At 42.8% G+C, this 15,128-nt stretch overlaps 1 protein-coding gene across 3 annotated transcripts in view; it reads left to right on the plus strand.

Moving 5' to 3' along the window:
* Nucleotides 1-15,128, plus strand: part of TOM1L2 (target of myb1 like 2 membrane trafficking protein) — a 57,326-nt gene that overhangs the window by 22,228 nt on the left and 19,970 nt on the right. For all 3 annotated transcript variants that reach the window (XM_051778223.1, XM_051778227.1, XM_051778234.1), the window contains exons 5-11: nucleotides 4,312-4,446; nucleotides 5,400-5,558; nucleotides 6,243-6,359; nucleotides 8,952-9,085; nucleotides 11,574-11,622; nucleotides 12,686-12,809; nucleotides 13,610-13,727. In XM_051778223.1, coding sequence (XP_051634183.1) covers nucleotides 4,312-4,446; nucleotides 5,400-5,558; nucleotides 6,243-6,359; nucleotides 8,952-9,085; nucleotides 11,574-11,622; nucleotides 12,686-12,809; nucleotides 13,610-13,727 — 836 coding nt within the window. The remainder of the gene's footprint in view (nucleotides 1-4,311; nucleotides 4,447-5,399; nucleotides 5,559-6,242; nucleotides 6,360-8,951; nucleotides 9,086-11,573; nucleotides 11,623-12,685; nucleotides 12,810-13,609; nucleotides 13,728-15,128) is intronic.

Here is a 15,128-nt window from a genome sequence, read left to right on the forward strand (position 1 = left end):
CATATGTTGCTGCCTGAAATAAGGACTGTCTGCTTCAATGCTACGCATCACTAAACATGCTGTCATCGTTAAAAACGTGGCAAGGTTTTTATATATAAAATCAAACAATATATCCAGATTGGCAGGGAAGAGCAGACATGCACACACATAGATATTTTATCCAGGGAGAACTGTCTGGATTTGAGTTAGATACCACTCTACTCTAAAACAGGAGGATTTAATAGAAGATAAATGGATGGCTTTGCAATTTAACAGTCGTATCTTAGAAGCTGGAGACTTGCTGCTGCAGTGGGCTTGTCATCTGAGGCCAGGAGATTTCAGAGGCTCGTGCTCTTGGTGTCAGCTGCAGAACACTTGCCTTTCTCTGTCTGTTTTCCTGACCGTAAAATGGAGCTGTTTCCCTCCCATTAGAAAGCATTCTGCATTCCTTTCAAAGACGGTCATAGAAGAGTAAATGACCATATAGGAGTTAAAATGGTTTTGGTGTCTTTTCTCTGGTTATTGTGCAGTAAAAGCATGCTGTCAGATCCTTGCCTGCAGTGGGGAAGTTCAGACATGGGCCTGTCTGCCACTTCTCCTTCTGTGCAGCACAACAATAAACAGCCGTGTTAATTCCACAAACCATTAGCCACACATGAGGAAACATTGGTGCCTGCCTGGAGGAAATCTGACAATTATAGGAAGCTTTATCACTAAGCTTCCACAGGCTACTGCGTACACCAGAGACTAAAAGACACTGCGTATTTAAAATGATATAAACCTGCTGCAGTGTTCCTTGTGGGAAGGTATTTACAAATGCAGAGCATCATTTGCCAGATATACTTCTGATTTTTATGGCAAAGCATGCAGTTGGATTTCTGCTGGTTTATTTGTTATTAGGATACAGGGATAGGGCATCGTTAGAGCATGACTGTGTAAATAAGTGATTTTCAAACAGAAAATAGGCAGGGTGATGGAATTAGGTGGGCATTGCATAGGGGTCTGTGGGGCCCCTTTATTTCTGGTCTCTGATTTTAAAGCTTTTTTTTTTTTTTTTAATAGCACAAAATTAATGAAATTATTAAAAGCAATTCTTGTGCATCTGAGTGAGCCCTCCGGTGTCTGCCTGCTTGCAGTGACCAGATGAGGTTAAATACTGTCACATAAAGAGAGACTGGGTGTGTTTCCATATTGTTTTAGAGAATGCTGGTTATGCTGGGTCCTAGATTTAAATGGATTCCCAGTCATCAGTGCAGCTAAGAAGTAAGTGTTTGTAACATAATCAGAAAGCCACAGTCATTGCCTCAGTGTATTAAACAGAGCTTTATCTGAGGAGACTTAGTGCAGTAGAGCTAAAAGCCTCACTCTGGGTACTAAATGCCTTTTGATATAAAAAGCCTGAAAATTATGATGGTTGCCTGTGGGTGGGTTCTGTTAGTGTCTCTTTAGCTGGAGGTGGTAGGGGACTTTGTTTTCCAGACTGCCTGACAAGCTGGAAAGACTTATTGCAGTAGCTCATCCCAGGTGCCCTATGGACTCACCCCCCACAATACCTCGTATGTCGTGACCACTTCACTCAGCTTAGACTTTGCTCTGTGGAGCTCCCTGGGGTTGGAGTTAACCCCCTTCTCAGGGGCTGATCTCTCAGCTCTGCTCCACCAACATTGCATTTATCCCTTTCTGTGTCCCTTTTACAATTTGGTATCGGGGAATTAATAAGAACAGAAATGAGAGGATTAATAGCCCAGACTTGGAAGCATGGAAAAGAGCTGTACAAACAGTGTGTGTCTTCAGCCACAGAGCTCTGGTATTCCTGGGCCTTTCCATAACAAGGGTAGATAAAGCTGCCATCCAATTTCTTATCTAGAGACTTGACTGTTTTGAGATGTTGAGCATCTTGTGTCTCACTTTCTGAACCTATTTCTCAGTGTACATGAATGAGTATGTGTTACATAGTGCTTATCCTTCCTTCTTTACCCTTCTAAAAGGCCTTGGAAATATCCCTTGTCACTGTGCCCCTGGTAAGAGCTTGCCTGTCACCTCAGAGCTCATGCAACTTACTGCAAAGTAGCTGAGCACCCTCATCAAAGGTGTGAAGCACAGGAAGACTTTTAGTGGTATGCCAAATTCTTTTGAGGATATATGTAGTAAAAAGTGTCCAGCACTGGCAAAATTGTCTTGGGATGGTCCCTGATTTAGGGGCTGGATTTACAATGGTATTCAATTAACCCATTTGGGCACACTGAGGATCCAAGTGGGATTTATACAGCAGTATATCTACCTTTGATAGCCTGGTCTAGAGTCTTGGAAGATCTGAATTGAGTGTCACCTCTGTCCTGCTCCTGTTTGGACAATAGGCAGGTCTCCTAAGCTCTAGTGTAGCTCCTTATCCATAAAGCAAAGCTAATATTACTGTTACCTAGTTGGATTGTAAGCTGTCTAGAACAGGGATTGTCTTCAATGTGTGTAGACAGCACTTAGGACAATAGTGTCCTGTCCTGCTTGTGACCTCTGAGAGAGACTAATACAGATAATGCTCCCAGCTCAGGTGAGGAAGAATACAAATGGAAGTGTCTCCTTTCTCCAGGACAGAGAGTTGCAGAAGAGAGAGAATACATTAAAAAGGTGGAGTGCAGATGAAGTGAGTTCAGTTTGCAAAATCTATAGGAAGCCAGTGAAAGAGGGGGTGCATTAGTACATCTTCTTGGACAAACAAGCCAAGTTAAAAGTTAGGGGTGGCAATGCAGCATATCTTGGCCTCTGACTTTCTTTTGAGTGATGATTATTAAATAGAGCATCCCTTGCCTAACATTTTCCACTCTTGCTTGCAAATAGAGTTGAAGTGGGGAACACCATTATGTAGAAGTATCATTAAGATGATTTGTGATGTAAATTGAAAATGCAGTGAAAGAGCAAATTTGAAGTTACTTGTGCCATCAAAATCTCTTTTAGAACTGGGGATGGTTTGGAAGGTCAGTTGCAAGGAAACAATGGCTGTGTGCAGTCAGAGCTGTTTTCTCTGGCTCAGGCAGGGCTGTCTGGGCTTGCACTGCATCAGAACAGTTGATGCAGTTAATTTACTCTTAACAAAGCTGAGAAGCAAACCCAGGATTTCACTTGCACCTGATAATGGATTGTCTCCTTGACATGGAGGGTAGGAAATGCTCTTTCTCAGAATTGAACAGAAGAGGAATGCAAGTTAAATATTAATATTATTTCTTATCTTGCTTTGCTATCTTTGATTTCTGTCCTCTCAAATATCAGATGTGATTAAAAACAGCTTTTAAAGTAAAAATAGTCAAAGAACTAGTGTAAAAGTGATGACTAAATGAATTAAGTTCAGAGCCCACACACCCGTCTCGCAGTAGTTCTGGATCCAGCATGCTGATACTCTGCCTCACATATGTGGGGGTTTGTGGAATGCTTCATTTTTTAATGGAGTCATAATATTTCAGTTTCTCTTTCCTCTAAATTTTTAATATTTGGCTGATTTCCAGCACAAGGGAGAGGGGGTTGAGGCTTTCAGGGTACTGTGCTCAGGATACAGCAGCTCTGTGAGTGCAGGAGCCTGGCTAGCCAAGAGAAGCACTTAGTACTCCCACTGAAGGAAAAGCTTAAATGTGAATTGAAGTCTTTTTAGACACCAGAGAATTCATGCAGGAGAGATATTATGAGTGTTCTGGCTGTGGGAAATTCTCCCTTTTAAACTTGTTCTTTGTGCCCCACCGGGGTGTCTGAGTGTTGGATGTGCTCTGTAGGAACCCGGGTGCCGTTAGTTCTGCTGCTCAGGGACTGCCTGTTTCACAATACAGGAACCTCAGAAACTACCTATTTTTATGAAGTTTGGTCCAAATAAAACACAGAAGAGAATGTGACAGCTGTGTTTTTTTCTTTGGCAACGAATAAGGATGCTTCACAAAGTGAATGGAGGTTACTGAAGATTATTGTATGACTCTATGAATTTTGCTTAGATCAATTGAATCTTTCACACAGACTTTTCCTGGTGGGTCATTGGCTATAGAATATGCCAGAAAGATCAGCATCAATCACTGCTGAGGAGAGGAGATTGGAAGAGGCTTTAATTTCGTTCACAGATTTTGATGATGTCAGGCACTGTGCAGAGCTGCTGTGCACTAACTTCTGGTTTTTATTTGAATAAAATCTGTATGTGACTGTCTTAATAATATTTGCAGGATCTTTTAGACCAGGTCTGATGATTACAGCTTCCCTTTGAAGCTGAAATACATGAAAGCTTTTATAGTCAGTATCTGAGGTCAGGGTGGAGCTGGAGCTTTGGAAGGTTTATGGATGATAATCCCTCGTGTTTTCCAGGCTTGGGCTGACGCCTTTCGAAGTAGCCCTGATTTAACTGGAGTAGTGCATATTTATGAAGAACTCAAGAGGAAAGGCATCGAGTTCCCCATGGCAGATCTTGATGCTCTGTCTCCAATACACACACCACAGAGGGTAAGCTGCAGCATTGCAATTCCGGGGGTATTTTCCCAGGATGTCTAAGTAGTTGGATAACTACTTGTTTTTCCCCTCCTGTTTGTCTGAATTTGGCTCATTTTCTCACTCCTGGAAGGACATTTTAATAGTGAAAGGGCATGTAGGAGAAGCATAATACAGACTGATAAGCTAATGGTATCTCCTCCCTTGAGTCAATCATCAGAGAAGGGGAAAAGAGTTTGCAACACTTATCTTATACCACAAAACCACCAGACAAATGCACCTAATTTGTTCAAAGAGAACCCAGCAGGATATGTGGCTGAGATATACTTCTTTTGCTCAAAAGTGTGGTGTTTTCTGTTGGTGATACCCCTGAGCCTGTCCTTTAGGGGTGCACAGGGTCTGAATCTCACACTGATCATCCCATGGTAACGTGAGGTTTTACACCTGTGGAAAGTTAAGTCTGGAAAGTTGACAGAACTGCTGCTAAGAAGTAACTTAATGATCACAGGTGTTCTGATTATTCACTCTGAAAACTGAAGTTAATGAATCTTTGAAGCAGTAAATGCAAGTGATCAAGGACTGAGAGATTACAATTCTTGTGTCAAGGTTAATTAAATTCAGTACCTTTGTATCACATCATTTTTTGTGTAAGCCTGCAACTTAATTCCTAGTTTAAAATCATTTTTAACTAGTTCTCTTTGGCTCTTGTTTTTATTTTGCTTATCATTTTTCTTGTAAACGTAAATGGACTTAAATGCATGTGGGTTGGGTCAAAAGATATGGGTGTGGAAGATTGCTGGAGCTGCCTGTTTATGGGCTGTCCTGCCAGTCTGTTCTCGTAACTGCACTGACCTTTCCCGCAAGGTGCAATTATGTTCTATATTTGAGCCTGTTTGGCCCGAGGTTGCTGATAAAGCAGGTGCTGTCCCAATTCAGCTTTTTGAACTCGTGTCTTTCTGATGTGGCAGAGTGTTCCTGAAGTTGATCCTGCAGCAAATATGCACAATTCACAGTCTCAGCAAAGGATGAGCAGCAGCTCTTATTCTTCGTCCTCCCCAACGGCGTATTCTGCTCCTCAGGCCCCAGCCTTGAATGTGACTGGTCCCATCACTGCTAATTCTGAACAGGTATTGGCATCATGATTCTTTCGAGTGAGACTCTTCCAGCAAGTCAAATTAGAAACTGATCTGCAGAGGAACTTTCATTTTAACTCTGTGGACTTTGCCTCGTAGGTCTGGCTCTACTTAGTAATCTTTCCTCCCATTATGCTGTAAAATCTGGGCTTTGGATGTGTCTGTGTGACCAGTCCACTCAGCAGTAATTTAGCAGTTATTCCCATTATCCCCTCTCCTTTAAAGGCCCAGAATGTCTTGCAGATGGAGGAAGTGAAGCCCTTACAAACACCCTAATATAGAAAACAGAATTTTCTTTTCTCCCTGTAAAAAATAATAACTTTAGAACCAAAGATCCTACTTAAAATGTGTACAGCTTTCCCCACACTGGAGTGAGTCACGCAAGGTGTACCACAGCCAAGGTCTGGTTTTAAGTGCTGTTTTAATTTGCTTCCCTTCCATCCAGGCACAGCATATCAGGGCTAGTGATGATAGTTCTTTTCTTTTTCTATTCCTTTTCTAAAATTCTCTCCTGGGTAAACTTTTTATCTTTACTTTTTGTTTTTTCCCGCTAGAATGTCTGGAGCCTCAGATATCAAGTCAGACAGAACGAGAGATATCTCAAAGTCAGTTCTTGAAAATGAACTGCTTAAACCAAAAGATTATGCAGTGTTTTGTTGTCTTTTTACCCAAATTCAGATTGCCCGGCTGCGCAGTGAACTGGATATTGTTCGTGGGAATACAAAAGTGATGTCTGAAATGCTGACAGAAATGGTACCTGGACAGGAGGATTCCTCAGACCTTGAGTTACTCCAGGTAACAGTTTCTTCCAAATATGATTCTGATCCTTTCTGTGCTTGAGTTTCCCAGGGGGTGGGTTTCGTTGTAACTCACTTCACAAACTGGGTTTGCTTGGTTTACATAATGAATGTGGGCTGTGCTTGACCCTGGCCAGTCTCATCATGTGATGTTCTTCATTTGTTAAAGCTTCCAGTGACAAGAATTTCCTGACTTCCCTTGAAACTTGTTCTTTCCTCTTTATGTAGCCAGAATTTTTTTCCAGTGTTGAATATCAGGTCTCTTTTACCACAAAGCAGCTTAGAATTGCCACGGGCTCTATAAGCCCTGAGCATCTCTGTTTCTTTTACATCCTCCATCATCACTTTTACAGTGTCAAAACATTCCCAGTCACTGTGCAGGAAAAAACACTCCATATTTCCAGCTGGACTAAAAAATGCCAAGGGTCTGTGGATTCTCTGCCAATTGAAATCTTATATATGAACAAAATGTCTTTCCAGAGGCTGTGTTCTCAGGGTCTTAAGACGGGTGCTCAGGTGAAGTTTCAGAGTGTCCAGGGGGTAATCAGAAGGGATTTCTTTGCTGGAAAATCTCAATCCAGTGCGACATTTAGTATTTCAAGAGGGAAAACAGTATAAACACAGCTCGTGTCTTGGGCTTCACACCTGCTTCCCAAGGCCAGTGGTCACGGGGTGGCCTTTTGGCTGAGGAAGGTCATGCAGTCCCACATGCAGCACATGTGGAGCATGATGAGGAGCACTGAGATCTGGCATTCCAGCTGCTGCCCTTAACGTGGTATTTGCCTTTCCAGAGCTTCAGAAATAGCCTTCTGTTTTGATCCTCCAGCAGGGAGGATGGGCTCCTGCAGCAGTCAGTTCAGAGGAAGGCAGGGAATTGCTCTCTGTGATACATCAGAGTTTGAAATCCATCCAAAAACTGGTCTCTCCCATGCAGTGGCATTGTGTGTTTGTCTCAGAGCCATCATGGCAGCTGATGAGAGGCTTTGCAATAAAGAGCCTTTCAGTTACTGCCCATTTGGGTCGAAGTGCTCAAAACAAAAGAAGCTTCCAGGAAACCATGACAGGCCGAAACAGCGTCGAGCAGTTTGCTTACATTCAGAAACAACCACCAACATCTTGACAGCATAACCTTACAGCATAGCTTTAAGGTGAAAGAATTTGATCATAAAATGGAGTGACAGCAACGATTCTTTATCCCAACTGGTTCCCTTCTTTGACTGATGCAGCCTAAATCTGAATCACAGAGCTGGGGAGAACCTGTTTTTGATCACAAAGGATGGTTAGCCTTTTGAGAGCTGTGAGCTGGGTGCTGCATGCAAGGACTCCCTGCTTTGAGGTTTATATAGCCCTCCTCCTTAAATAATTCCTGACATTTTCTCCAACAATCAAATGTAAACAGCCTGCTAGAGAGCCAACTCTGAGCAGAATAGATAGGTACTGTCAGCCCTCTCGGAAAGGCAGCAAACAAACCTCTGAAATGTCACAATCTGCTTCGAAAGTGATGGGATCAAAACTGACATTGGAGAACACATTCCTCAAGCTGTTAAGGCAGCTGGATTGCACTAGGTGAAATTTATCCAGAGCTTAGGATGTCATACCAAGCAAGGAAAACAAACACATTTTTGCTTTCATCCCGAAGGTTGTGTACCAACAAGTCGTCCTTGTTTAGTGCTGAATTTTTGCTGTGAAGTGGAGCTGGGAGGGGTGGAAGATGACAGAGGGACATGCTTTAGCTGGAATGTCAGTGCTCACTGAAGTAAAACCGTGGGCTTGATCAGAGGCGCCCTGCCATATGTCACGTTTCTTCTTGCAGTCCTCCTCAGCAGACCAGTCTGACCTTTGTTCTGGAGGCCTTTACAGGAGTACAGAATTCTGCTAAGTAATTGGTGATGGAAGAGATGTCTTGGTCTAGGCAAACTCAGATCTAGATTTCTTGATGAGAGTCTTCTAAAATAAATGCCCTCACTCTGTATTCTTTAAAATGTTCTTCTGAAACTCCCCACTGCCTTTGTGCAGTCTCTTGTCTGTGCACTTGCTCAGTGGAAGGGAACATCTCTGTGTGTGATTCAAGTGTGTGGAACACACAACTTTTTATGCTCCTGGTTCTTGTTTTGCCTTCACTCTCATGTTCTCTGTATTTGGTGAGTTCTCTGTCCTCAACACTTCTCCTTCTAGCACCCACTTAGTACTTGTAGCCCTGATGAATCTTTTTTCCCCACTTCTTCCACCATGCATTTAGTTTTTAAGGATGGTATTGCCAAAAAGATTGAATTTTCCTTGAAAGCTGTTGTATTAATGTGTTTTATTCTTAAAACAGATGACTGTAACACAGATATTTATTTTCTTAAGTACTCAGAGTTAAAGAAGAATCAGGAAGTCGAATTGTAAATAGGCTCTCAAGGTTTTATGCCATCATCTCTTGAAGGGCGTTTGATTAGATGTGCTTTTGGGTGACATTTAATCATGCAAAGATAAACTTGTCTTAGTGTTTCTCAGCTGGGGGATATGTTTGGCTGTGAGCAAAGCTCAGCTAAATCTACTTATTGCTTGTTGCTTATCAGAGTGTGTGTGCACAATTCATTCCTCCTAGGAACTGAACCGAACCTGTAGAGCCATGCAGCAGAGAATTGTGGAGCTTATCTCACGAGTGTCCAATGAAGAAGTCACAGAGGAGCTGCTGCACGTGAATGATGATTTAAATAACGTCTTCCTCCGATACGAAAGGTGGGGCACCTTTCCCATCCACTATTTACATTCATTCTGGGTTCTCACTTAAATATAAAATAGGTCAGTTGGCAAGATGGGGCCAATGGTCCAGCATAACACAGAGAAGCATTTACAAAGTCTTTTTGTGGTCTTTTACGGTACCGTGCCTGTTTCAGCTGATTCCTTTAATACTGTGATTTGGGTTTTTTTTTTTTTGGTTCTGCCATTGAATTTTTGTGGGACACATCCATAAAATGCAGGGCAGCCTTGTGCAAAACTCTCTGAACTAGCTGCAAGTCCCCGTTGTGCAGGGCTGTACAGATGTAGGGACTTGGGACCAAAAATAGCACAGCCACAGTCTCTAGTTCCCCTTGCCAGCCTGGGCTCTGCACAAATGCCTGTGCTGCTTCCTGGCTTAGGGAGGCTCCTGTGAGCTGGCTCTGTCCTCTGATCTCTCCAGTTCCAGAGCTGGTGCAAAGGGAGGTGCCTGAGGTGGGCGGGAGCTTAATGCATGTAAGGGTTTTGTTTTTAAGTAACACTTAAAATCTTGGGAAAAAATAAAAGCCTGTCTTGCGTAGAACTGATGTTTTGAAGAGCTGGTCTGCAAGAATCATCCCCAGGGACAGGACTTGGGGCACAGGACTTTCGACATGTCAGACAAAGGCGCTGTCAGGCACATCTGCTGCAGGAGGTGACATGTGATGCAGCAGTCTTGGGAAAGTTTAATCTTCCCCTTAATGACAGGCCTGGGGAGCGAGGCACTAAAGAGTACCCTTTGTTCCTTGCTCTTAGCACAGGGCTTTGTTTCTCAAGCCTTTAAAAATAAATTAGACTCTAGATCTGTGAATTTGTGCTGTCATGGCAAAGGCTGGAAACACGACTCGGTGGCCTCGATTTCGCCTTTGATTTAGTCGTTCAGAGGAGATCGGGGCAAACTTTGAAACAAACGCCAGCTTTTTGTGTTTCATGCACGAGCAGGATTGCACAAGTGGGAGAGGGTGACTGTCAGTAAGGCTCAGTCTGGTCACCCTTAATAGTTTTTCTGTTTTCCTCCATCTGCGACTTTGCTGGCTGGGGCTGATGTGTTTGTAGTCATTATTCAGGGAAGGCGAGCTGAGTGATGTTAGCAAGCTGTTTGTGCTGTGGGCTGAGCGTTCAATAAATTCCAGTTCCTCCTCTGCTATTCCAAAAGCTCCACATCCATCATGCTGATTTCTAGCAGGGCGACCAGGCTCTGTCAGTGACTCAAGCAGGAGCTCTGGCCTTCGCTGCGAAACCTTGGGATGTAAATGAACAGAAGCCTTTTGGTGAGAAATGAGGTGGGAGGTGTCTTAGGTTTCCAGCAAAGGGAGTTGGATTTCCAGTAATAGCAAACACCCACGGTTTCCTAAAATTGAAATTTGGGCCAGAATTTGGTTTTGCTGCATTTTCCACTGTTACATTAAGAAAACATTTTAGTTTGCTTGAGATTCCCTGTTTTATTTTGTCCATCTGGGAGAAAACCCAGAGGATTATATGCATATTATGGGCTTTTTACTGAAAAGAGAAGTTACATCTGAAACTAATTTTGAATGAGGAAAAATTCAAACCTCCAAGAAATCATGGTGCTTTTCCTGGTAAAGAAGGAGACTGGACTGGCTTCAGTCAGGCCACGGGAGCAGGTGGTTCCCCTGCTGTTTTGGCTTCATAGAATCACAGAATGATTTGGATTGGAAGGGTCCTTAAAGCTCATCTTGTTCCACCCCCTGCCATGGGCAGGGACACCTTCCACTAACCCAGGTTGCTCAGAGCTCAGCCTGGCCTTGAAGACTTTCATGAAAACCTGGTTTAGGGTTGTGGCCCCAGATGCACAGAGTAGAGACCAGACCTTGACTAGCCAGGCATCTTCCTCTAAGAAGGAAGAGGTTTTTATCCAACATCATTACTTTTCTTTCTTGGAAAGTACCAACCTATTTAAACATAATCTCGGAGCATCTTTTGAGTTGACCCATAAAGTTCTAAGCAATGCTGATCATTGTCTCTCTTGCCACATGTGCCTGGGTCAGGCTGTGCCACACACATATGGCTCCTGGTTTACATTATTGCAGCAAGAGGGAGCTGGTAAGTGGGAGTAAGATGTGCTGCTGCTCGGCTCGTTGAGCTGTGAGCATCAATCCTGCTGCAGTTCCTCCTATCCCTTAACTAACACAACAGTCTATCACAGAGCACTTAATGATTAAAAACTCCCCAAAACCAGAAGACAAATCTTACAGTGTTCTTCAGGCATGTTTGTCCTGCAAGATCAGATTAATCAACTTAAAATCCACACTTGCCAAGAGTGCAACTTCTCAACTATCCTCCCTTTGTCCTGCCTTGGAGTTAAAGCTTTCAGGCTTCCCCTTTGAACCAGAGAAAACTAAATGTCAGTGGCAAACATGTCATGGCTTGGTCATAAACTCATAGTTTTCATTGTTTTATTGGTGGCTTTGATAATCCATGTTGGTTTTGGGTTTTTTTTTCCGAACAGATTTGAACGATACAGATCGGGACGTTCAACACAAAACGCCAGCAACGGAGTAAGTACCTCACTCCATTTATTATGTCAGCAGCTGCACCATACTAGCTGTAGTAATACCAGTAGTATCACACCTTTTGCCTGTCCAGCCCTGTGCCCTGCCTGTGGTGGCTAATGGTGGACACCAGGAAAAGAGCATAAGGATGTGACGAACCCCAGGTGACAACTTTTAGCTCGGGAAGTCGCTTCACTAAAACATCTCTGTGTTTACAGTCCTTGATGAATTTTGTTCCTCTGTTAACTTTTTTTGATTGCTTTTGAGTCTGTGTGGACTTTAGGAGTTCACAGTGTCCTTACAGTTTCACTATACATTTTTACATATTTATTTTACATTTATATATAACAAATATTTTGTTTACATTTGATCAAGTCACTTAATGATTTTTGTTTGCTCCACCTAATTCTTCTTCACTGTGTCTTACAATACCACTGTTCAGGTTAATTTTCTTCCTGCCACTCATAATTTTAGGTGCCACTCTCCTCTCCTATTTAAGCAGCCCCCTTCCAAGCAGAAGAGTTCTAATTATTCTTTCACTGAAAACACTTTTGTAGTTTTTTTACAGTGTTCAAGGTCTGAGTTCATGATGAATTGTACTTCTATTACATTTTCTATTCTGCATTCTCATAACCATTTCCTCTATTTACTTTGCTTTACCCCTTCTCCTGCAGTGTGGTGCAAACTTCAGCACAGGCTCTGCATTGACACTTTAGTCACAAAAACAAAAGAAGTTTTGTTTCTGAAAACAGTTTATACCTAATATGGAAGCAAAGTCAGTTTGACTTGATATTGGTCTGGTGTTAAACACATTAGCTGACTGAAGAGATGTAGATGACCTCCAGCAGAGCTTCCTCCTGTGCTGAGCAGTCAAACTGAGGTTTTTTGGTGTCTGACCCTTTTTATTCTGCACTCACCACTGTAGTATCCAAGAAACTCATCCATTTAGCAGCATGCAAGAGAAGAAAGATCTTTATAGGAAGTGCCTGTTATTTTATGGTGTTTAATGCTGCACTGCAACTAGAAATTTCTGGCATGTGTAACTTCTGTGGGTTTTGTGTCCCAACAGGTACTGAATGAGGTGACAGAGGATAATTTAATAGATTTGGGTCCTGGCTCTCCAGCTGTAGTGAGCCCAATGGTTGGAAACTCAGCACCTCCATCCTCACTTTCTTCACAGCTTGCAGGGCTTGGTGAGTGCCTGATCTAAATCGTGCTCTCCACTATCTGATTAATGTTGCCATGTAGCCTCTGAAAGGTTTGGGAATATGGCTTACAGCATTAGGAAGGCATTCCCTACTCCCCTGTACTGTGGCAATCTGTAATTGGGAACCAGCCTGGCACAAAAAGAGGGATTTATTAACCTAAGGAGAGAATGAAGGAAAGGGTCAAGATTCTTGTCCATGCTAAAACTTGAACTGCTTTTATTCCTCCTTAGATATAGTTAAAATATGAAATCAGTCTGGTAAATGCTCTTGATTCTCCTTCTACAAATAATATTTGCAACCTTTGGGTGAAGGGTTTTATGAAACTATTAGAAGGTTTATGTCAAGCCAGAGATTACTTGACAGGATCACTGCATTTGACTGAAGGTTCTCCACCTCTTTCAGCACTGCACCAATACCATATCCCTTGGTTTGAAACTTTTGGTTTCACAGTCAGTAACTGAGAGGAAACATTGTGGAGAAAACTACTGTCCATGCCCAAAATTTTGGACCATGTTTGTGACTGGTAAATATCTCAGGATGAGATTGGCAGCAGGTGAACACCAATCCCCAAATGCTGGCTTCTCAATAAGGAGCACTTTCAGAGTGCTACTTCCAGGATAGATAAGACAATCTCTACATTTTACTTTTAAGAAATACATGATTAACAACCTCCAACCTTTTTTTGGACAGAACTGTGCTCAGTGCTGCAGCTGTTAACTGGATGATGGTGTTTGCATGTGGTTTGCTGTTTCACTGGTTCACTTTTTTTTTGCCTCTGGTTGCAGACTTGGGCACAAACAGCGTCAGTGGCACACTCAGCTCTCTCCAGCACAGTAACCCTCGTGATGATTTCGACATGTTTGCACAGACAAGAGGCAGTTCCTTGGCTGAGCAGCGAAAGAAGTGAGTTGGAGTTTGTCTCTAGCACTGAGTCATGGCATTGCTGTTTTCTAAGGGCATAAATCTGGAACTTCCTGACTTCAGTCCAGTCTGAAAAAGTAGTTTTGTTGTATGTCTTTGTGTTTTTAATACAGTCCCTATCCTTTTGGTCATTATTAATATGAGCAAGTGGAGAAGTTCCTGCTGATGGACAGAGCAGACTGGCTGAGTAATGATTTAGTTAATGAGCCCACTGGAAACTTGGAAGTGTACTTGCCTTTGTTTCTGCAGATGCCTCCTCTCCTAAAGGCTTGTCATCCCATCCACCCATGCTTGAGATACAGGAGCAAAAGGGTCCTTCACCTGAAGGTCATGGATGTACTTCAGTGACTGAATTACTGTCATCAAGGGCTTGGAAACAGAATTACCATCCAGTTAACTCTCCCCTTGGCCCCAGTCAGACTCTCACGTGCTGTCAATGCAGTGTAGCTTGCCTGGCTGCCATGCTACCCCTAATTTGTTTATATGCATAGGGCTTGCATCCCTAGAGCTGCCAATGTGGCACTTTCAAGGGCACTTAACAGGTCAAATTATTTTAATGTGAAATAAATATGCACTTATTAAGAAATCCTTTGATCCCTGTCAAGGGAGATTCAATAAAAAACACACTCAGGTATTTTTCTTTCATATATTATTTCTTGCCTCCTCCTGATTTCAGATTTTAAAGGATGTACTAGGAGTCAGAATATCGATATCTGGTCTCAAGCTAAGGAATGTTGTTAAATAGTTTATCAAAAACTTACCAGCTCTGGAAAACTTGAGCCAGCAAATTTATTAGGATCTTTTATTTGCACTTATCAGTGCAGCTATTGGTACTGCCTCAGCTGTGGTATCAGTGCTGAGAAGATATGCTCTAATGTAGAGGGATATGCTACCACTGGAGATTTTGGGCTGGGAGCCCTGATGTACAGTCAGAAAGGAGATGCATTGCAGAGAGATTTAATCGAGGTCCCTCTGTCTCTTGTGCTAAATGAAGCACGAAACTAGTCTTCCCACACAGTAGCTAATGGAACAAGGAGCATGGAGCAGTCCGTGATTTCACAAGGGAGGATTGCTCTATCTTCCTTGGACTGTACACTGTATAAACAGAGCAGCAGGGAGGAGTGAAGGCATGAGTGTGACTTGCTGTGGTGTGTAGGTGAGAACTCTGGGTGCTGTGCTCACAGCTTGGGAGAAGCCAACACGCTGGAGGAGAGAGGGCTCCTCCTGCTCAGGCAGCTCCTCCCAGGGACTGATTTATGGGCATGTGTTGGCATCTGCTGCAGCTCGCAGTTCACCACTGTGCTCTGAGAAATGATGCTGTTGCCTCTGTCACCTGACTGCTACATGTCCCTCTTGCATTGCAATTGAAGAAGCTTTTAAAAG

The sequence above is a fragment of the Manacus candei genome, unplaced genomic scaffold (genome assembly GCF_025592945.1).
Source record: "Manacus candei isolate 608988 ecotype Guabito, Panama unplaced genomic scaffold, ASM2559294v1 h1tg000002l, whole genome shotgun sequence".
NCBI lineage: Eukaryota > Metazoa > Chordata > Aves > Passeriformes > Pipridae > Manacus > Manacus candei.